Source organism: Cricetulus griseus, chromosome 2 (assembly GCF_003668045.3).
Source record: "Cricetulus griseus strain 17A/GY chromosome 2, alternate assembly CriGri-PICRH-1.0, whole genome shotgun sequence".
NCBI lineage: Eukaryota > Metazoa > Chordata > Mammalia > Rodentia > Cricetidae > Cricetulus > Cricetulus griseus.
In genome coordinates, this window is record NC_048595.1 from 226,533,867 (window position 1) to 226,558,707 (window position 24,841).

Below are 24,841 nucleotides of genomic sequence, written 5' to 3' on the forward strand. Positions count from 1 at the left end.
TGGAGCAAGATTGCTCACCTTGTGACAATGGGGAAATACAGAAAGTCCAGGAAAACAAGAGAACCAAATGTATCCTTGAGAGACATAACTTCCAGTGACCTGCTTATTCCAAAGTCTTAATGGTACAATCACTTCCTACCTCTCCATCCTGATGCATTGAGGACAAAGTCTTTGATTCGTAAGTTATAAAGGTGCACTTAAGACTCAAATAATACTAATTTTAATGTCTCAAACATAAATTTTTGCAGTCAGTAAGTTATAAGGGATTCCACTTTCAATAGATGCCTTTTAATCAATAAATATCTTGATGAGTATACATACATGAATTACTACCTTATAAACAGAGAGAAAATATTTATAGTCTTAGACATTGGAAATGAAAATCATACTTAGGAAAAGAATAAATGTTTATATGGAAAAATGCCAAAATTTTTCTACTAAGGAAACACATGAGGCTGTGAAACAAAGATTAAATTCTTTTATAGACAAAGATGTATTTACAGTTGAAATTTGCTAAATTTATTAAGAATGTTTCTATCCTCATTTACAATAATTCCTAAAATATCTTAAAATCTCCATGAAACAAATAAAATACAAAATGCCTCACTCTTATTCAAGTAATAGACTATTTATTCAATTCTCATCTTCATGAAAGAAATTTATTATTAAATTTTAGTGGTATTTTAGAAAACTGAATGATTGTTAAATATATTAGGAGATTATAAAAATCACTTTCTCATCCTCTGGCTCTTATTCTTGCTCAAAGAATAAAATAATTAAGAAATCACTTTCCTGGAAGACAGTGAAAAAGTGACACACAGGATTAAAAGGAAACATTTTCTGTATTTGAGAAATCATTGTCTCATGAATACATTAAGCAGAAAGCTACTTAGACATTTTTATGTATTTGTAGATGCTTAAAGCAGTTTGAAAAATTTTATTATCATATTCTAAAAGGGGTTTAGATGCTAGGAAATAGAAATATAAATATGTAAATACATATCTTAAATCTACAATAGAATATATTAAAGACATTAATATACTAAGTGAATGCTAGATATTAAATAATACCTGTGTTTGCCATTTCTTTCATAGAGATGACTGCAAGAAAATTCATACTCAAAATAATAACTCATAGATACCTTGTACAAATATTCAATACAAACATTATGTTTTGCCACAAGAGGTATATTATACCAGTATATATATATATATATATATATATATATATATATATATGTATATATATATATATATATGGGCCAAGCATGAAGACTAGATTATTGTTAGATGGAAAAGTTATAATTGCCAGCGTGTTTGCATATAAGACTAGTCCTAGGACAATTATTGCAGAGGCAGATAGATCTCTGTGAGTTTGAGGCCATTGGAGGCCAACCTGGACTACATAGAGAGTTCCAGACTAGTTCTCTACTATACCAAAGTCTATTCATATTTGTATGTTTCCTGTGCCATTGCTGGGTGAGAACCTTCATGTAGGCAGGGATCATGGGTATTCAATTTTTTTGGCTCATTGCTTCACAATATCTTCCTGGAGAAGTACTGACAAGCATCAGACACTTTGAGAAAAGTTTGTGGACTGAATGAACTTCAAAAAGTGTATGTCAAACAAAGGCTGTATGCATAGGGAGAAGTGTGTGTCTCAAATAATTTTAATAGTCTTGAATATGCTTCTTGTTATAATGCATCATTTTAATAAATAGAGGAAGTCAAGTTAGAAAGTTTAAATTGTGATTTTCAAATAGCAGCACAAGTGAGTGTTCATCACAACATTTTTTTTTGAATGTAGGTGCACATGTTCTTTTTTTTTTTTCATTTGAGTTACAAACAGGATTGAATTACATGACAATCCCAGTTCCTTCTCCCTCCCCTCCTATCACCCCCCCAACTAAAACCCTACCTATCACATATCCTTTCTTCTAATCTATACCTGACTCAACCTTTCTGCTCCCTCATGACCTCTGCATCCTTCCTCTTCTTCCCTTCTCATTCTTCTAGATCCTTCTGCCCTCTTCCCATGCTCTAAATTTGCTCAGGGGATCCTGTCACTTTCCCCTTTTCCAGGGGACAAAGTTTGTCTCTTTTAGGATCCTCCTTGTTTACTAATTTCCCTGGCAGTGTGTATTTTAGGCTGATAATCCCTAACTCTATGTTTAAAATCCACATATGAGTGAGTACATATCATGTTTTTCTTTTTGTGATTGGGTTACCTCGCTCAGAATGGTTTTTTTCCAGTTCCATCCATTTTCCTGCAAATTTCAAGATTCCATTGTTTTTTTTCTCTTGAGTAATATTCCATTGTGTAAATCTACCACATTTTCTCTATCCATTCTTCAGTTGAGGGGCACCTAGGCTGCTTCCAGTTTCTGGCTATTACAAATATGTTGCTATGAACATCATTGAACAGATAGATGTCTTTGTTGTATGAATGTGCTTCTTTTGGGTATATGCCTAGGAGTGGAATTGCTGGATCTTGTGGTAGACTCATTCCTAGTTTCTTGAAGAATTGCCATACTGATTTCCAAAGTGGTTGTGCAAGTTGGCACTCCCACCAGCAGTGGAAGAGAGTTTCCCTTTCTCCACATCCTCTCCAGCATAAACTGTCATTGGTGTTTTTGATTTTAGCCATTCTGACAGGAGTAAAATGGTATCTCAGAGTTATTTTGTTATGCATTTTCCTGATGGCTAAGGATGTTGAACACTTTCTTATGTGTCTTTCAGCCAATTTAGATTCCTCTATTGAGAATTGTCTATTTAGTTCTGTACCCCACTTTTTAATTAGATTGTTTAGTGTTTTGGATTCTAGCTTCTTGAGCTCTTTGTATATTTTGGAGATCAGCCCTCTGTCAGATGTGGGGTTGGTAAATATCTTTTCCCAGTCTGGGGGCTGCCGTTTTGTCTTGTTGACTGTGTCCTTTGCTTACAGAAACTTCTCAGTTTCAGGAGGTCCCATTTATTAATTATTGATCTCAGTGTCTGTGCTACTGGTGTTATGTTCAGGAATTGGTCTCCTGTACCAATTAATTCAAGGGTATTTCCCACTTTATCTTCTAGTAGGTTCAGTGTGGCTGGGTTTATGTTGAGGTCTTTGATCCATTTTGACTTAAGTTTTGTGCAGGGGGAAAGGCTTGGGTCTGTCTTTAGTCTTCTACATGTTTGCAACCAGTTATGCCAGCACCATTTGTTCTCTTTGTTCCAGTGTATATATTTGGATTGTTTGTCAAAAATCAGGTGTTCGTAGGTGTGTGGGTTAATAGCAGGGTTTTCAACTCTATTCCATTGGTCTCCCTGTCTATTTTTGTGCCAATACCAAGCTGTTTTCAGGACTATAGCTCTCTAATAGAGCTTGAGGTCAGGGATGGTGATGCCTCCAGAAGTTCCTCTATTCTACAGGGTTGTTTTGGCTGTGGGTCTTTTGTTTCTCCATATAAAGTTGAGGATTGTTCTTTCAAAGTCAGTGAAGAATTGTGTTGGGATTTTGATGGGGATTGTATTGAATCAGTAGATTGTTTTTGGCAAGATTGCCATTTTTACTATGTTGATCCTGCCTATACAAGAGCATGGGAGATCTTTCCATTTTTCTGGTATCTTCTTCAATTTCTTTCTTTAGAGACTCAAAAGTCTTAAGGTGCAGGTTTTTCACTTTTTTGGTTAGTGTAACCCCAAGGTATTTAATGTTGTTTGTGGCAATTGTAAAGGGTGATGTTTCTTTGATTTCTTTCTCCACCAATGTGTCATCCATAAATAGTGGGGCTACAAATTTTTTTGAGTTAATCTTGTATCCTGCCACTTTGCTGAAGGTGTTTTCCAGCTGTAGGAGTTCCCTGGTAGAGTTTTTTGGGTCACTTATGTAGACTATCATATCATCTGCAAATAGTTAGAGTTTGACTTCTTCCTTTCTGATTTGTATTCCCTTGATCTTTTGTTGTCTTATTGCTCTAGCCAGAACTTCAAGGACAATATGGAAGAGGTATGGAGAGAGTGGACAGCCTTGTATTGTTTGTGATTTTAGAGGAATTGCATTGAGCCTCTCTCCATTTAATTTGATGTTGGCTGTCAGCTTGCTGTATATTGCTTTTATTATGTTGAGTTATGTTCCTGTTATCCCTGATTTCTCCAAGACCTTTATCATGAAGGGTTGTTGGATTTTGTCAAAGGCTTTTTCGGGATCTAGTGAGATGATCATGTGTTTTTTTTTTTCCCTCAGTTCGTTTATATGATGGATTACATTGATGAATTTTCATATGTTGAACCATCCTTGCATCCCTGGAATGAAGCCTACCTGATTATGATGAATGATTTCTCTGATGTGTTCTTGGATTCGATTTGCCAGTATTTTGTTGAGAATTTTTGCATCAATGTTCATGAGGGATATTGGTCTATAGTCCTCTTTCTTAGTTGTGTCTTTGTGTGGCTTGTGTATGAAGGTTACTGAAGCCTCATCAAAAGAGTTTGGTAATGACCCTTCTGCTTTTATTGTGTGAAATACTTTGGGGAGAATTGATATTAGCCGTACTTTGAATTTCTGGTAGAATTCTGCACTGAAGCCATCTGGCCCTGGGCTTTTTTTGGTTGGGAGACTTCTGATGACAGCTTCAATTTCATTAGAGGTTATATGTCTATTTAAGTTGCTTATCTGTTCTTGATTTAATTTTGGTAAGTGAAATCTGTCCAGAAAATTGTCCATTTCCTTTAGATTTTCAAATTTTGAAGAATATAGGTTTTCGAAGTATGATCTGATGATTCTCTGGATTTCCTCTGTGTCTGTTGTTATGTCCCACTTTTCATTCATGATTTTATTTTTGCATGTTCACTCATTGTTGTATGGTAAGTTTAGATAAAAGTTTGTCTATCTTGTTGATTTTCTCAAAGAACCAACTCTTTGTTATGTTGATTCTTTGTATTGTTCTCCTAGTTTCCATTTTATTGATTTCAGCACTCAATTTGATTATTTCCTGGAGTCTGCTCCTCCAGGGTGCATTGGCTTCTTTTTTTTCTAAAGCTTTCACTTGTGCTGTTAATTCTCTAGTGTGATTATTCTCCTGTTTCTTCATGTGTCCATTCAGCGCTATGAGCTTTCCTCTTAGCACTGCTTTCAAAGTATCCCATAGGTTTGGATATGTTGTGTCCTCATTCTCCTTGAATTCTAGGAAATCTTTAATTCCTTTTTTTATTTCTTCCTGGACCCATGAATTGTGCATTAGGGTGTTCTTTAATTTCCATGCTTTTGTAGGTTGTTGTTGTATTCTAGTTTTAAAGCATTGTTGTCTGATAAGACCCACAGGATTATTTCAATGTTTTTGTACCTGTTGAGATTTACTATATTGCCAATTATGTGGTCTATTTTAGAGAAGGTTCCATGTGGCGCTGAGAAGAAGGTAAATTATTTTGTCTTTGGATATCTGTTAAGTCCAATTGTGCCATAACTTCTATAAGTTCTGTTGTTTCTTTGTTAAGTTTCTGTCTTGTGTTCCTGTCCAGTGGAGAGAGTGGCATGTTGAAGTCTCCCACTATAAGTGTGTGTGGTTTTATGTGTGATTTGAGTTTTAGTAATGTTTCTTTCACAAACATGGATGCCTTTGTATTTGGGGCATGAATGTTCAGAATTGAGAATTCTGATGGATTTCTCCTGTGATGAGTAGGAAGTGACCTTCTTCATTTCTTTTGATTGATTATAGTTTAAAGTCCAATTTGTTGGATATTAGGATTGCTAGAGCGCTTGTTTCTTGGGTCCATTTGATTGGAAAATATTTTCCCAACCTTTAATTCTTAGGTACCATCTGTCTTTGAGGTTGAGGTATGTTTCTTGTATGCAGCAGAAGGAAGGATTCTGTCTTCTTATCCATTCTGCCAATCTGTGTCTTTTTATAGAGGAGTTAAGACCATTAATGTTGATGGATATTAAAGACCATTGATTGTTCATTCTTGTTTGTTTTTGATTTGGTGATTTGGCAAGATTATTTGTGGGATTCTATCCCTTTTTCTTTTAGGCTGTTGGTAAAGTGGGGTTATCTATTGCCTATATTATTCTGGTTGTAGCTAATTTCCTTGGGTTGTAGTTTTCCTTCCAGAACTTTCTGTAGGGCTGGATTGGTGGATATGTATTGTTTGAATCTGATTTTGTCATGGAATATCTTGTTTTCTCCATCTATAATGATTGAAAGCTTTGCTGGGTATAGTAGTCTGGGCTGGCATCCATGGTCTATTAGTGTAGGTAGAATATCTATCCAGGACCTTCTGGCTTTCAGAGTTTCCATGGAAAAGTCAGGGGTGATTCTAATAGGTTTGCCTTTATATGTTACTTGACCTTTTTCCTTTGCTGCTCTTAATATTTTCTCTTTGTTCTGTATGTTTGGTGTTTTGATTATTATTTGGCGAGGAGACCTTGTTTTGATTCAGTCTATTTGGTGTTCTGTAGGCTTCTTGTATTTTCATTGGCATGTCTTTCTTACGGTTGGGAAAGTTTTCTTCTATGATTTTGTTGAATATATTTTCTGTGCCTTTGAGTTGGATTTTTTCACCTTCTTCTATGCCTATTCTTCTTAGGTTTGGTCTTTTCACAGTATCCCATATTTCCTGGATATTTTGTGTTAGGGATTTGTTGGACTTAAGATTTTCTTTGGTTGATGAATCTATTTTTGCTAGTGTGTCCTGAACTCCTGAGATTCTCTCTTCTATCTCTTGTATTCTGTTGGTTATGCTTGCATCTGTAGTTCCTGATCGTTTATCCAGCTTTTCTATTTCCAGTATTCCCTCAGATTGTGCTTTCTTTATTGTCTGTATTCCAGATTTTAGGTCTTGAACTTTTTATTTGAGAGATTTGTTGATATATTTTTTGGTTTGTTTTTTCTTCTATTTCTCTAAGGGATTTTCTTATGTCCTCTTTGAGGTCCTCTATCATTTTCATGAAGATGTTTTTAAGGTAATTCTCTTCTGGCTCATGAACATTGTGAGGTTCAGGTCTTGTTGGTGTATGGTTCCTAGTCTCCAGTGGTGTCATATTGAGTTTTCTGTTGTTGAATGTGCTTTTACCTTGTCCTCTTCTCATCCTTTCTTCTGGTAGGTTTAGTAGGAGTTTCTTGCTCTCCTGGTGGGTGTGGGATCAAGGTTCTCTTCTGGTAGTTGCAAACGGATCCAATACTCTGATGTCTGTCCTCTTCTCTTGGGTGGAGGTGTCACTGTTACCAGGGCCTCGGCAGTGCTCGGGTGTGTTGGATCCCGCTTGGCTGGGTTGCTGGATGGATGCAGAACTGCTACTGGGCCTCAGTGTGTCAGAGCCTGCTGCTGAACCCATCACAACATGTTTTATTGATAAAAAACATTTTATTGAATTTTAAATAATTGGTATTATTTTTAAATTCAAATCTTTTCTCACAGATCATCTCTCTGCTTTCTCTCTAGCAGTTGACACCTGGACTTTATGATTGTCCTTCTTGTATCACAGGACATAGAAAAATTCAAGCCCCAGTGTGCTCAGCCTCTTCGGTAATACTACAGTTCTACTGTTTTCCCCAGCAGAGAACAAGGAAATAGGCTGAGGTATTTAGGGACACTAGCTATCTGTGAGACATATTTTGCACTCAAGCAGTTAACATATCTCAATGTATTTTTCCTTTTTAAATTCATTTTTATTTAAATTGAAAAACAATCTTATTTTACACACCATTCCCAGTCCCCTCTCCCTTCCATCCTCCCATTCCTCCCACCATCTCCCTATCCAACCCCCCATCCACTCCTCAGGGAGGGTGAGGCCTTCCATGGGGATCATGAAAGTCTGTCACAGCATGTGGGGCAGGACCTAGCCCCACCCCATGTATCTAGGCTGAGAGAATATCCCTCCATAGGGAATGGGCTCCTAAAAGCCCATTTGTGCACTAGGGATAAATACTTGTTCCTTTGCCAGTGGTCCTATACACTGCCCAGGCCTCCCAACTGACACCCACTTTCAGGGGACCTGCTTTGGTCCTATGCATGTTCCCCAGTTGTCAGTCTGAGACTCGGTGTATTTGTAAGACGTATGTTGCTGCAAGTAGGAAAAGGGGAATTGCTTTTGCTCTCCAATTCAGCAGGAAAGATAATGAAACATGAAATGAAAAACAATGTCACATGTGATGAGTTCCATCACAGTATACCCTCAAGAATAATTATTATTGGAACTGGGGAAGTGGCTCAGTAAGCAAGTGCTCGCTGTCTAAGCCTTCAGACCTGAGTTCAGACCCTCAGGACTCATGTAATAGCAGGTGAAGTAGTCCGCCTGAAAACGCAGTGCTGAAGCCCTAATCCTAGGTGTCACTTCTATCCTCTTTTAAGGAGAGATCCTCTCTCAACTCTAAGGTGAAGCACTGTAGAGGACCTGAAATAAACCACTGGTCTCCACATGTGTTTCCAGAGGCAAGTGCTACCTATATCCACACTCATGAATACACAGTGCCTACACACTTAGACACTCACATGAAAACTGAAAATGATCACTATTTTACATAGGAATAGTGAGATGCAAATTATGTTTTCATTTCTGCATGTTCTTCTTTCATTTGGAAAGGTAATCATTTGTCAGGTATCTCTCAGTTCATCTACAGACAATACATATGCAAATAGGGTTAACTACAGAGATAGGCCCCAAACACAGGCTTTGAAGCCAGAAACAAACAGTAGAGCATTAGAGCTTTGATACCACCACAGGGGGTTACATTCTTTGACAAACTGCTGGAGTTAAATAGGTTAGTTCTATGTCCCCTTCTATGTACTCTATGTGTACATAGAATTCATGGTTCTATGTGAAGTCCCCAGTAGGGTTTCAGCCACTGGTGAGCAGGTGTTGATTTTAAGCTGTCCTTACTTAAAGTCCTGTCTTTCCCCCCTTCAGAGTCACCAGTGCAAAGCCAGTCTGTGTTAACTGATTTTTAATGGATAAACTAAAGCAGCCAGGACTATTTTGGAAATTTGATAGCATTAGACATAAGTACTTCTGGGATGCCTGAGTCTTAGCCAGGAGCTGTGTGGTGTCTGTCAGTTTCCTTGCTGTGTTCAGCCTAATTAATGGTTGATCCTAACACCTTTTTAGAACACTTATCAATGGCTGCCATCTGCTCCCCTGAAAATACTAGAGGATTGGTTCCTCTGTGTCTGTTATTTTTCTTTATTTTATACTTAGAAATAGGAACCACAAAAAGAAGAAAAGTAAAATGTGTCCCCTGACATTTTTGTAAACGAACACATGGTGTTTTATAATTTTAAAAGCAATCATAAGGTCTTGGGAGGTAGCTCAGTGGGTAAGAATACTTGGTCAGCAAGGATGAGGACCTGAGTTTGAATACCCCAGGACCCATAGAAAAATCAGGCATAGCTGTGCTTATCTGCAACCTGAGTACTGGGGGCAGAAACAGCTGAATCCCATGGGCTCACTAGCTAGCTAGGATAGGAAATGGTAGGGCTTCAGTTCAGTGAAACACTTGTCTCATGTAATAAGGGAGCGTGATAGAAGACACCCAGGATCCTGTTCTGGCTTTGTTTTGTGCATAGACCCACCACACACACAGACACACAGACACACAGACACACAGACACACAGACACACAGACACACACAGACACACACAGACACACACACACACACACACACAGAGAGAGAGAGAGAGAGAGAGAGAGAGAGAGAGAGAGAGAGAGAGACTGCATACGTAGACTCCAATCAAATTGAAACAATCTGATAAAATGGCATAAACTCCATGCAGGCATCTAAAAGTAAACATTGACTTATATGCCTTCAGATAGAATGCTTCTAGTGATGAAGAAGGGTCTCCATCATGGACCTTACTCTCACACCTGCACCTCCCACAGAATCAGTCACTGTGGTGATTATGATGGAAATTACTTTCTTGTTCTAAATATAGCTTACACAGCACAACTTGGCTTAGGCAACCTGAGGGATTTATGTGAATATATGGAGCTTCAAACATCATCTTTTACTTAGATTTTATTAAAGTGATGATTTTGAGATTTGTCTGTGTAGCAATAGTTCATATACTTTCAAGGGTGTCAATTACTCAGTTGTGTACATACATCATAATGTCTGCACTCAAGGCCTTTATGAATAATGCTATCACAGATGTTGTAAAAGATACATATATTTTTGTCCTGTATACAAAATACAGCAGAATTGCTAGTGTCAATGTAGTTCTCTGGAGACACCACAAGATTTTCCATAGCTGTGCATCTTCCAGACTTACTAATACAGACTCTGTCTAGCAGAAAGAGAAGCCCACTGCCCTTGCCAGAGTCCAGTATCTATTTTGTTTTGTTATGGCTGAGCTGTCTCCTTGTCCTCTACTTCATATTACCCCAAGTTTTAAGAATTTGGTACATCCTTAATCTTACTAGACACCTGTAAAGTTCCTTTTTACTGGTGGCAGTTTGAGTATCCTCCCCTTTCTTGAATTAGATAGTCTTTTGAAATTATTGGAGTTTTTTACTTCTAGAAGTGTTTGATTAGCAGTCATACAGACAGCAAAGACCTTTTCAATGGCTTCATGTTCATTTCTTAGATTATTCATTCCTGATATAAAAATAAATCTTCAGTTGGTTAATAAATCTTCTTTCTTTTTTATTATGTTTTAGTGCCCTGTTTTGCTGATATATGAGGTCATTGACATAGCAATTAGTACCTGCTCTTTCTAAAGCTTCATTTACAAAGATTTTAATATTTGTGTCATAAATTCACCTGAATCTTATGACTGAAACTGTGTGACATCATTTAGGAAGAGTAATGTGCTTTTTATCTATCTATCTATCTATCTATCTATCTATCTATCTATCTACTTATTGTTAAATTCAAAAAGAGCTTCTTTTACATGTCAATTCCAGTTCCCTCTTCCTCCCCTGCCCCCCACCGAACCCCTATCTCCATCCCCTTTCTGCTCCCCAGGGAGGGTGAGGCCTTCCATGGGATCTTAAAAGTCTGTCATATCATTTGGAGCAGGACCTAGACTCCCCTCCATCCCTGCCATGTGACTCGGCTGGAAGATTATCCCTCTATGTGGATTGGGCTCCCAAAGTCAATTTGAGTATTAGGGATAAATGCTGATCCACTAACAGAGTAATGTGCTTTCAAAAGAGATATTGGGAGGTAATCTTGAGAATTGGCTCAATGGTTATGAGCTCTTACTTCTCTTTCAGAGGACTTGAATTTAGTTCCTAGTACCCATACTGTATAGTGCATATATGTGCCTGTGACTCTAGCTCCAGGGAATCTGACACTCTCTTCTAGTCATCATGGACACCTACATGCATGTGTGCATACTAATATGCAGACACACATATAAGCACATAAATAAAAATAATTGCTTTTAAAAGAGCAGAAATGTTACTCGGCTAGCATTGCAACATTCATTTAAGCAGAGGTAATATGCTTTACATTTAAAAAGGGAATCCATAGGGATGTTCTTGTAAATACCAATTTTTAAAAATGTTCGTCTGATTTTTATTCCGTTTTTTTCAGATTTTTATTGAAAATATGTAAACTATATGTATAAATATAATTCAATATATTTCAATAAATGTAACTCAAAAATTCAGAGGCTACATATATAACTATTCAGTAAATTTTATACATGTTGCTGAACTAACTTCTGATCATGTTACAGTGTCTCTATCTCGTATTGTACAGTTTCTCTCAAAGCCTACTTTGGGAATATAGGTATAATAGCTACTTTATTACCAAAGTTGCAACATGACTCAGCCTTATTCAGAGCTTCTAATAACATCATACAGGAGCAGGAGACACCCCCACAACTGCAAATTCTTTCTCCCTTAACTCTGGTTTCTCTGTTCACTCTTTCAGTTTTCAGAGCAGCTGGAAAAATCCCAATCCCCAGGCAAGATTCAAACTTTCTAGTTTACAATGAAGGCAGATTAAGTTTATTTGGAGCCATTAGAATTTCAAGCTGTGAAATGGAGAAATCAAGTCACCTTGCCATTATACAAAGGGTCCTATTGAGTGGCATCTGTTTTACAGCTTAAACTGAAGGGTGATGGTAGATGGCAGTTTTTGCTTGCCAAAATTGTGATTACTGAAGAAAAGCTCAAACCTCTTATAAGGAAAGAATCAGACATAGTGCTGCAAGAAGTGGCTGTTGTAATTTTAAAAAGCGACATGAGAGAGAAACATGTCATGCAACAGAGCTCATGTGAAGGGTTTTTATTAGGGGGAAAGGAAAGGGAAAAGGGGGGGGAGGGGGATGACTGGTCTCTGTTGACAAGCAGAGGAAGATGGGGAGGGGAGGAGGGAGGGGGAGGGAAGAGGGAGGGGAAGAGGGAGAATAAGGGGGAGGGAGAGGGGAATAGAGGGGGAGAGAGAGAGGGAGAGTGAGGGGGAGGAGGAGAGTGAGGGGGAGGGAGAGAGGGAGAGAGAGGGGAAGGGAGTTAGAGGAGGAGGGAGAAAGAGAGAGAGAGGTGGGCAGGGCCCTTTTAAAATGGAAAGTAGTGAATGTCCACAGGTGGTGCTCTTAGTGGCTGCAGCTGAGGACATGTCCTGTCAGAACTCCAAGAGAAGGCCAGGACAGATGCCTGAATACTAAAAGTAGCTGTAGTTCTTATCACAATTTATATGGTGAATGAACATACATTTCAGTTAAAAAACTTGACTGTGGACTTGCCTGAGATGCCACAGCTCTGATTTAAGCTTCCCCTAATTGAGGTTAGTCCATTTTAACTTTCTTATTTTAACCCATAAGCACATTTTTATCTCAATGGTCTCCTGTCCCCAGGTGTATACATCATAATTCTCCTACTTGATCTAATGCTGGAAATAAATGTCCTTGTGAGGGAGGTGAGCTACTAGGCCTGGCATTCATTGCCCATCCCTGTGCTATAATTCTTTCCACAGTGCATAACTACGCATAAACGCATTCATTTATCAGCTACCACCTGCCTGGTAATTTAAGGATAAGTTCAGCAGGACAAGAATTCTGTCTATAAGAAGGGATATTTGGTTTTTGTTGTTAGGTTTGTTTTATTACCATATCTATGAAATCTAGATCTCTCAAGATTTACCTGAAAGATTATATTGATGGATGCAAGAGTGGATGGATAAATAAATGAAAGGATTTCTGGTATTAAAACATGTACAACAGCAATTAAATTTAAATCAATAGCAGGAGATACTTTCATATTAACCACAATAAATCTAAATCCACCAGGTAATTAAACATATTTCTATTTAATGGTCACTTTCACACATGAAAAATGATCTTCCATGGTAGGACAAAGATCTACGAGCTGATGGAAGTTACTCATAGCACAACTTTGTCATACCTATTTCAGAGTAGGCTTTACATATTTGTTTTTTTATTTCCATCAAATATAGTTTTGGATAAATTAATATTATATATCAATGTGCAATTTATGTGTGTTTATGTGTATGTGTGTGTCCATGTGGAGGGAGAAGGAATCTTTCAGTAGAAAACATGAATCTATCTATCTATCTATCTATCTATATATATATATATATATATGAATATATATATATATATTCCCTAGAGAAAAACATTCTATGACTTTCTTTATTACAATAAACTGTCAAGTTTGACATTTCCTACAATCAAAAATTATTCCAAGTAATGAAAACCTATTTTGATGTGCAAGGTTCATTAGGTCAATGGCTTGTGATGGAATAAATCTATTAAATCTAACACTGAGTATGTTAAACTTGTGAATGAATTCTTGCTAAATAATTATAGCTATGAACTATAGCCAAGAAATCTGCTATCTACTTTTTCCTGGTAAATTTTCACTAGAAAAAAATGACTTTGTATAAAATCACCTTGAAATGGCAAAAATGCTAAAAGAAAAAATGCCATGTGGTAAAAAGTTTACATCAGATGGAAAGGGTACGTAATTATGGCAAGCTTCCTGCCTGACTAACACATTGGAAACCATAGAATGGGCCAGCTGGATATCCATGGGACTTCTAGAGTTCTGGCAGGGACAGGGCTTCCTTCATAAGGAGACCCCGAGGTCACCTTTTAGACAGGTTGCTAAGGCAACCAGCTTATTTAGAATGGTTTTCTGAAAGAGAAGATGGAATTCTCAGTTCTTATTCCAAGACAGAGGTGCAGCATTTCCTTAAACCAAGGTGGAACTTGTAGGAATTTCAAAACGTGCTAAGGGGCAGAAACTTGTCAAGATTTCTCTTAGCAATAAATTTTGTCCTTACAAAGTCCAAACCCAAAGGGTTGCGACTATCTATTCTCTTGAGATGCAAGAAGTATCAAAGGAGAATAGAACACCCACCTCCAATTTCCAAGAAAGCCCCACAAAGGTCATTAACTAATGCTTATTCTCACGGGATGCAAAAACATTCAGGTGACTTGTTCATCCATGGGGTTCTCTTTCATTTCCTCATTTAAAAGCAATGCAAAACCTTTTCTTTACATATAGTTTTTCTCCTAGCAGTGAGTGATTTTCTAGTTCCCAGAAGTAATTTTTCTTGCTCATATCTATAAATTCCCCAACATACTAATTTAAAGCACCAGTTCTAGGGAGCCTAGCAGATTGTGGTACACTAATAAAAGCTGGTTTGAGGAAAAGATCAAAGGGGAGAGATCTCCTCCCCATTCACTTCCTACTCCTGCTGTGGAGGAGGCATTTAGTCCCTGACTCATACTTGACTTTACTTCCATTAATAACACAAGTGACACATGGAATGTCTCCATATTATGGTTTTAGCTATTATTTTCTTTTATTTAAATTCAAAGAATTTAGAAAATTTATGACTAAAGAGAAAAGAAATCAACATTTATTAAGTGATTCTCTTTTCATCTTTAAATTCTCAATTAGAAATTACATTAAAATAACTAGCCCATGATCATGATAAATTCATACTATTTTCCCAATAAGTTATATTTTAAAAATATTGCTCTGATTTTCCTTAAAATTTAAGATATCAGAAATAACAAGACAAACAGAAATTAAAGAATTCTTTGAAAAACAACTGACTACTAACTATATTTCAAAACTTTTAAAAGGAAAAATAATGAGCAAACAACAACAAAAATCCAGAAAGTCTAAGAAATTATCACAGATTGGAGGTTTAGAATGTGGCCTTGGTCACTGAAATAGAACAGGATAAGAAAAAATAAACCTAAATTCTGAGTAAAACCTGTTTTTAATCAACATTTTTATCAATTATTTTGGTACTTTGCCAGTGTGAATGTCTACATTTTGAAAACCATACAAAGTCTCTTTAGCGTTGTAATATTAGAAACTGGGTTAGATATATGGGAACTTGATGTACCAATTTTGGAATTTGTTTAAAACCCAAATCCATTAAAAAAATAGTGGAAAGTCTTTCAACTTCTCAAACAGTTTATTTCATGAAACATTTAAAAATTAGGCTTATTTGTATGTGGTTGTTTGAATCTGTTAATATTATAATAGCTGAAGGATAGGATATTATTTTAATAGCTAAATCTATCGTCTTATTTGTTATCACTTGTTTTGCAATAATAGTGAATTCTTAAACAATAACACTTAGACTTTCTGGTTCATATTTAGCTTACTTTTTAAAATTAAACTAACTATAGTAACACAAAATGAACATTGAAATACCTACATTTATATGGATTTCTATGAATATTTTAAGGTTTCATTTGTTATTGTGATTACAAAGATGTGAGCAATCAAATGTCCAACAGCACAGTACAGGGGAAACCATTTCTCAATGAAAGAACAAAAACAGCTTTACTGAAGATTGGTTTCTCAATTTCCTTCAAGGAAATATTCTCAATGCAATCATGAAAATCAGGAGAAGTATTTATAATTTATATGCATCACACTTTGCACAGAATATTAGTGTTTGTTGCTTGTCATGAATTCAATTTCTGCTCTGATTCCTGGGAATGATTTTTACTTCCACAATATTGTTATTTCAACTAGTACACTATCATTGTTACAGATAAAATATTATCTATCAATCATATCTATCTATCTATCTATCTATCTATCTATCTATCTATCTATCTATCTATCTATGGCATCTGTATTAATGAGTCTAAACTACCATAATAAAATATCAGGCATTATGTGGCTTGAACCACAGAAATCCATTTTTTCTCTGTTCTGCAGGATGCATATTTGAGACCAGCCTCTCATATGGTTGGGCTCTGATGAGGATTTCTTCCTGGATGGTAGACTATGGTTTCTCATTATGTGCCCACATGCTCTCTGCTTTTTGAATAAGCAGAGAGGAAGAATACTGCTGGCCATGTCTGTTCTTATGAAAGCATGAATCCCTCCATCAAATCTAACTTCCATGACCCCATCTAATACTTTGATATCTCCAAATAACAGCACACTGGTTTCAGAGTATGAATTTTTGAGGTAGAACTCAACACCCAGATCCCACCAATTTCTGATAGGAAGGTAGGTTACTTTTCAAAAGCATTCTAGCTCTTTTCTTCAAGACATCTCTTATAATCTAAAGGGTTGTCCCCCATCTTCCTGAAGTAGCAGGACATGAATATATGGATGAAAAACAAAGTTGAATATAAGTTTAAATAATTCAGTTCAGACAAGACATTTAAATATTATTTTAAAAAACCTCACCCAAATGTTTTCTATGTTCTTAGACACCAGCATACAATGCTCTAAATTTTAATACAACAGTTTGATTAAAGCTTAAATGAAATGATTTCTTGAGCACAAAATTACTTCATGTTATGCAGTAGAGAGAGTAATTTTAAGAAAAGAATAAATTTCATTTATTTTTTAGTATACATTTCTAAATGTAAGTGTGCACATCTATATTTCTCAACATATCTGTACTGTGGTAGAATGTTATTTTAAGGTGTGTGACTTTTGTTTATGCTGGGTTTGTTAAACTCACTGAAGCTGTAATTCTTTGCTTTATACCTGATGCTCTAATAAAGAGCTGAACAGCCAATAGTGAGGCAGGAGCAAGGATGGATGGGGCTGGCAGGCAGAGTGTAAATAAAAGGATCAAGAGAACAAGGAGAGGATGTCAGGGGCCAGACACTCAGCAATCTAGATAGCCACGGAGTAAGAAGGAAAGAAAGGTATACAGGAGTGAGAAAGTTAAAAGCCCAGAGGAAAAAGGTAAATGGGATAATATAAGACAAGAAAAGCTGACTAGAAACATTCATAACTAAGAATAAGCCTCCATGTGTGAGTTACTTGGGACCTGGGTGGTGGGTCCCTTAAAGAGCCAAAAAAACCAACAAACAAACAAATAACCCCCCACCCAAACTGTACAACTACATTTGTCATGATTAGGGGAGGAACTCATGAGGTTCTACCCCTCCCTGAGGTGCGACTGGCAGTGTATGGTTTTCTGAGGGAGAGGGTGCCATTTTTTTCACTGATGTATATGGTGATGTATTATTTATGGCTAATTAAAGCTTGCCTGAGGGTTCAGAAAGCAAAGTCAGCCACAAACAGTAGAAGCCAGGCACACACAGTTAATTCCAGGAGCCAGAAGATTGGAGATGGTGGTGCACACCTTTAATCCTAGGCCTCAGGATTAAGAGGTAGACAGATCTCTGTGAGCCCAAGGGCACCCAGATCTACACAAGATTGACCCAGTCCTAAAGAGAAACAGCTTGTGTCTTTGATCCCAGAACCTGGGATCACATGCCCATAATCTCAGCACTAGGAAGGTATGCAAGACAGGAGCAAGGTCTCTCAGTATTAGGCACTCATTCTCCAGCCAAGTTGAGAATAGGAACGCCACAGCCCTTTTAGAGGTAAGAGCTTGCTCTCTAGTAGCTTAGCTGCTTTGCTTCCCTGATCTTCAGATTGGACCCCAATATCTGTTTCTGTGTTACAGAAACTTTTTTTTTGTGTGTTACAGCTGTAGTCATTGATACTTTGCCCTTCCTCCAGGAAATAACTTCCCACTCTTGCTGAGGAAAGAAATTAATGAAGCTTAATGAGTCTGACATGTAATAAAAGACATGAAATAGGGGTTTTCTGGGAAGAGTGATTTCAGAAAAGTATCTGATCAAGATGAGAAAAAGAAATGGGTAGGATAAAAATGACTAAAATCTGTTAATTGAAGCTGAAGAAATAATATACTGATTCCATATTAGAATCATTGACAAATTTTCATTTTGGAAGTGGTCATTGGTATAGATCCAACAAAGAACTACAAAGAACTAAAGTGCCATGTGCTAAACACAGTATATCAAAGCACACCAATTGTTCTAAAGAAATTGAGCAGTTCTTATTTACAGGTATACAGCTATTAGCCCTTTGATAAAGAAGATATATCTAATCCCAGAGATGGGCAGACATTTATTATGTTCTTGGAGCTCAACAACATTCTTTATATATTTTTCAAAACTATAGCAGAATATCTAAGAAAGACAGCAGGGGCAGTGGGAGTAAGTGTTCACATTTTTATTCTACTTATTTTGCTTTTAGTGGGAAAAATCATTTGTGATTGCTCTGAGAGTGCATTTTAACATAGAAATTACTATCTTTCAATGAGTAAGAAACAATGTTCATGGGAATAATTTCAATGAATTACACTGCATGACTTCTACTAGCCAAAAAAGGATTGTGACAACTGCTCATTTGGAATAATGATATAGAATAGAGACACAGTAACTAAGATTTCTGAAATTTCCTTTAATGAAATCTCTCCTTGTGCTAGTGGAGAATTTTTCATCAGGAAATAAAATATGCTAAATTTAGAAATCAAAAAGTTGTGGCCATTTGAAATTACCAAGCAAATTCAATCACTAGAAAGAAAAACAAATGTATTTTATTTCTTCCATTTTCAACATACCTGGGAGACCATGGAACATTATACAGTAAAAATAAGATATCAACTAAAAGGGTGACATTAATTATTTTTATAAGATGAAAACATGGTCCAAAAGTGATAAATTCAGCTTAGATAATTAATGGTAATTCTAAAAGCTGAAACCAAAGATTCAGAATGACATGCATTCAGGCCTTGACCTGCCTCTTAGCTTATCATAAAACATAACAGTACCGTTTTAAATGTAGCAGTTATCAGGATTAAATGTCTACTTAAAATTTAAAATATATTTTACATTATAAATATTTAGTATATTCTAGTGACAATAAAATTGTAAGACAAGGGAGCAGATGTGCCCAATACAAAACTGTATTTTGTACTATCCTCTAAGTTATGACAGTTTGTTGAAAATCCTGAAGTTGTGTAAGAACATTATAAATATAATTTTTATTCAAAGTTAGAAAACTAGCAGTAGGTATCTATTTCACTTAACCTGACTAACTTTTCACCACAGTTTGATATGAAATAAAGAATTTCTATTATGCATGCAGTATTGACAACCAAGTGATTACCTATATTAAAGATGATTAAAACCAACAGATTAAACAGTGAATTTTACATGACACATTATGCTTTTAAATTGTGCTGCTGTTTCTATTAGTCACACATTTCTCCTCTAAACAAGTTGCTCTATGAAGTAAATGGAGATTTACAAACTCATTCCTAATGGATGAATTGAATAGTTAAAACCTAAAATGCCAGTAAACTCATAGGAAAAGGTGGATAATCAGATTGTTCTATTTGTTTTAGATTTTCAGACGATGCTGGTTGGTTTTTAAGAAGGCTTCCAGCAAGGGACCCAGAAGGCTAGAAAAATTTCCAGATGAAAAGGCAGCTTATTTCAGAAACTTTCACAAGGTAAGTCACAAGTGCAGAGGTCCATGGGGAACAGCTGGGCTCTTGACAACTAGTGGAGACATTTCTCTGATGGATGACATCTACAGAGGGAAAAAATCATGGCCAGGATAAAATGCTTCTGTTCTGATAAAATGCAAAAGTTATTTTTCTTCCTTATCTTAATCATCTGCTGTAAATCCCAGCTATACTTCTGCAAAATGAAATGCTCATTTTTATGGTGGCTTTGCAAAATTAGATGAGTCATAACTCAACTAGATCCATTCTAAGATGCTGAGTGGGCACTTTTACTCTGTTCAGGTTAATTGTGCATTTGCTACTCTGATTTAAACTATAGGCAGTATTTAGGAAATGGCATTTATCACACAAGCTTTAGCAGTGTTAATGACACTGTTAATATAGATAGCATTAGCTGTTTACTCAGCAAATTAACAAGAAATAATCACTAAATATGCTGGTAGATAGATGCTACCTAAGCTCCAGGAGTGAAATATCAGCTCCCTACTAACTAAAAGAATATAGAGTATGACCTTCAAATGGACATAGATATGTGGCCCGAACTTATCTTTGGTGATAATTTCACACCACTGTATGTAGAACTGTGGAATTGTATAGCCTGCATACCATAACCTGAATAAGCTCAATACAGAGTCTAATTCCTCATTAGCAACTTCCACAGTGACTCATGGAGAATAATGATGATAAAATAAATTTTTAGTATTTTTTTACATGATATTGAATTTTATTCTACACCATTTTGTTAATTATATGTTATTTGATTTTAATAATGTATATAACCCAATTATAAAATAACTGCCAACCATATATATTATGTCTAAATCTGATCAGATAGCACAAAACCGAAGCTGTTGTAACTCTTTGTGAGGTTTTTGCATATTAATGTAGATTTACCACCAGAAAAAGTAGGTTGGTTTTTTAAAATAAATTTTATTTAAATTAAAAACAATCTTATTTTACACATCAATCCTAGTTCCCTCTCCCTCCCATCCTCTCATGCCTCACACTGACCCCCATCCCATCTCCCATCCACTCCCCAGGGAGGCTGAGACCTTCCATGAGGGATCATCAAAATCTGTCAAGTCATTTGGGGCAGGGCCTGGGCCCTCCCCTATGTATCTAGGCTAACAGAATATCACTCTGTAGGAAATGGGCTCCATAAGTCCATTCCTGAACTAGGGCTACATCCTGGTTCCGCTGCCAGAGGCCCCATAGAGTGCACAGTGCTCCTAGCTGACACCACATTCAGGTGTCCTGGTTTGGTCCTATGTTGTTGCTTCCCCAGCTGTCAAACTGGGGCCTATAAGCTCCCACTTGCTCAGGTCAGGTGTCTCTGTGGGTTTTCCCAGCGTGGTCTTGACTCCTTTGCTCTTCACTCCTACCTCTCTGAAACTGGATTCCAGGAGTTTGGCTCAGTGCTTAGTTGTGGGTGTCTGCTTCTGCTTCCATCCTTTTGCCTGCATATTTCAAGATTCCATTGTTTTTTTTCCCACTGAGTAGTACTTCATTGTGTAAATGTACCACATTTTCTATGTTCATTCTTTGCTTGAGGGACATCTAGGTTGCTTCCAGATTCTGGCTATTACAAATAATGCTGCTATGAATATAGTTGAACAGAAGTCCTTGTTATATGAATATATATCCTTTGGAAATATGCCTAAGAGTGGAATTGCTGGATGTTGAGGTAGACTGGTTCCTATTTACTAGACAAACTTCCATACTGATTTCCAAAGTGACTGTACAAGTTTGCACTCCCACCAGCAATGGAGAAGCGTTCACCTTTCTCCACATCCTCTCCAGCATAAACTGTCATTGGTGTTTTTGATTTTAGCCATTCTGACAGGTATAAGATGATAACTCAGAGTTATTTTGATTTCATTTCCCTGATGTTTAAGTATGTTGAGCAATTTCTTAAGTGTCTTACAGCCAAATCAGGTTCCTCTATTGAGGAATCTCTGTTTAGTGAACCCCACTTTTTAATTTTGTTGATTGGTGTTTTGGTGACTAGCTTCTTGTGTTCTTTGTATATTTTGAGATCAGCTCTCTGTCAGATATGGGGTTGGTGAATATCTTTTCCCATTCTGTGGTCTGTTGTTTTGTCTTGTTGACTGGTCCTTTGCCTTACAGAAGCTTCCCAGTTTCAGGAGGTCCCATTTATTAATTTTTGATCTGAGTGTCTGTGCTACTGGCATTATGCTCAGGAAGTAGTCTCCTGTGCCAGTTCATTCAAGGGTACCTCCCATTATCTCTACAAAGAGGTTAATTGTGGCTGGATTTATGTTGAGATCTTTGATCCATTCAGACTTAAGTTAGTACATGGTGATAGATATGGATCTATCTGCAATCTTCTACATGTCCACATCCAGTTATGCCAGCACCATTTGTTGAAGACACTTTCTTTCTTCCATTGTATAGTTTTAACTTCTTTGTCAAAGATCAGTTGTTCGTAGGTGTGTGGGTTAATATCAGGGTTTTCAATTCAATTCCATTGGTCTACCTGTCTGTTTTTGTGACAATACCAAGTTGATTTCATTACTACAGCTTTAAAAAAATTCTTTAATTACTACTCATATTTACATATCCATCCCCACATTCCATCGCCCTCCCATCCTCCCAAGTTCCCCACCCAACCCTCCCCAACCCACCCGCCGACTCCTCCCCAGGGATAGTGAGGCCCTCCAGGGAGGACCTTCAAAGTCTGTCATATTGTTGGGGGAGGGCCTAGGCCCTCCTTGCTGTATCTGGGCTTCAATAGTATCCCTCCATAGGGAATGGGCTCCCAAAATCCATTTGTGCTCTAGGGTTAAAGACTGGCTCCACTGTTAGAGGTCCCACAGACCATCTTGGGCTCCTAGCTGGCACCCACATTCAGAAGGCTTGGTTCAGTCCAATGCTGTTTCCCCAGCTTTATGGCTAGTGTCTCCATGCTCTCACTAGGTCAGGTCAACTATCTCTGTGGGTTGCTGTAGTACTGTCTTGGCTTCTTTGCTCATCCCCTCTCCCTTTCCTCAATTGAATTTCAAGGGTATGTTTCAGTGCTTAGCTGTGGATACTTGTTTCTGTTTTGAACAGCTACTGGATGAAGGCTCTAGGAATGGTAACCAAGGTAGACACAAATCTCATTATAGGGGAAGGGCACCAATGGCATTTTCTCCACCACTTTTTGGATTCTTAGTTGGTGTCATCCCTGTGGATCCCCTAACATTTCCCCTGTTTCAGACCTCTCTCCATATCTGTATTGTCTCCCTATATCAAGGCATCTCCTTTCTTGTCCTCCTCTATTCCTCCCCTCTCTCAGGCCTCTTGTTCTCCTCCCCCATTCCCTTTCCACCTTCTTCCTCTTCACCCATGCCCCGTGATTCCACTTTGTTCATGGGTTCTTTTCCCCCTCCCTTTCTTCAAGGTACTATGCAATCTTCTCTTGGGGTCCTCTTTGTTTCCTAGCTCCTCTGGCAGTGTGGATTGTAGACTGGTAATCCTTTGCTCTATGTCTAAAAATCATATATGAGTGAGTATATACCATGTTTATCTTTTTGTGACTGGGTTACCTCACTCAGGATGGTTTCCTCTAGTTCCATCCATATGCCTGGGAATTTCAAGATTCCATTGTTTTCTTTCTGTTGAGTAGTACTCCATTGTGTAAATGTACCACATTTTCTCTATCTATTCTTCAGTTGAGGGGCATCTAGGTTGCTTCCATGTTCTGGCTATTACAAATAGTGCTGCTATGAACATAGTTGAACATATGTCCTTATTGTATGAATGTGCATTCTTTGGGTATATGCCCAAGACAAGAATTGTTAGATCTTGAGGTAGACTGACTGTTCTCTTCCCATCTCTTCTTCTAATGGGTACAAGTGGGGCCTCTTCCTCTCCTGGTGTGTATGGGTTAAGTCTCTATCCACTCCTGTCTCCTGGAGGTTGCAGGGGTAAGACAGGAATGGCTTTCGATGCTGAATGCTTTTTTCTGCCTCATGGTTCCCCCTCTTTACTGGAGAGTCATGGGACAAGTCAGGAATTGCTGCCTTTGGTAGATGCTTTGTTTTGCCTCCAGGTCCCTCTGGGGGATTTGGTGGCAGGAAGGGTCTAGTGGCAGAAGGTCAGGGGACTTGAAGAGGGAAAGGTGTGCTGGGAGAACCGCAAGTTTGGTTTTATGTTCCAGACATTTTTTTCTCATCAGTTGATGACTATTTAACAGATATATTTTGTTTCTCTAATGATAAGCTGTTATAAAATGGCCAACATAATTCTGCATATGTTTGGTTATATAAAAAAAAGCATTTGTGTTCTAAAGTTTCATTGCTATTGTGTATCATGAAGATCAGTTATGTTTTTAAATAACTTTAAAGCAGACTTATGAATGATGAAATTAATGGTAGTGCTGTCTCTATCACTTACTGAGGAGTGGTCATCTCTAAAAGGCATCTAAATCAGTTTTCCTTTCTCCTTGCTTATCTTGTTGTTTTGTTTTACTTGTTTATTATATTTGTGGTCTCTTGTTCTTTGATTATTATTGTTACACATATGTAACTGCATCCTGAGTTCATTTATTGTTCCTTATATGTATTTGTGATTGGGTCTCACTTTTGGTGATTGGAGAAATTATCAGGGGCTTGTTCCTGCAGCAGACTAAGTTCCTTTTGTTTAGCTGTCATTAATTGTTCATAACTTTCCATTTAGGGGTGGGGCCTTGTTTTATTTTTGAGACCTGTTTTATTAGGTAGGTCAGGCTGGTTTCAAACTTGGGGTCCTCTCAATTCAGCTACTCAGGTGCAAGAATTACAGTCACACCTAAAACTCTTCATTTTATATAAGCTGACCGTTCCTACTTTAATTTATTTTTGTACTATGGTGGAAATCTCTTCATTTCCACTGTGAACAGTTAGTTTGAAAGAAAATTTCAGTCTCTGAGCTATTCTGTCTATCCATATGACCTAGAATTCAAACTCATTATGTGCCTGATTTTCTTGACCTTGTTAAATATGTACTATTGTTTTCTGCAATGGGGATTCAGTGGTAGAGAAAAATTATTAAACAATAAATCTGTTTACCATTGGTCCTAAACTTAAATGAATAGGAAAGTGTTATGGAAATAAAGTATTTTTCCTGTAAA

The 24,841-nt window shown here is 37.2% G+C and overlaps 1 protein-coding gene across 1 annotated transcript in view; it reads left to right on the forward strand.

Annotated features, from left to right (window-relative positions):
- The window catches only part of Dok6 (docking protein 6), a 385,984-nt gene that overhangs the window by 115,066 nt on the left and 246,077 nt on the right, over positions 1-24,841 (forward strand). The window contains exon 2 of the mRNA XM_035439067.1: positions 19,606-19,713. Within this exon, the coding sequence (XP_035294958.1) occupies positions 19,606-19,713 (108 nt within the window). The remainder of the gene's footprint in view (positions 1-19,605; positions 19,714-24,841) is intronic.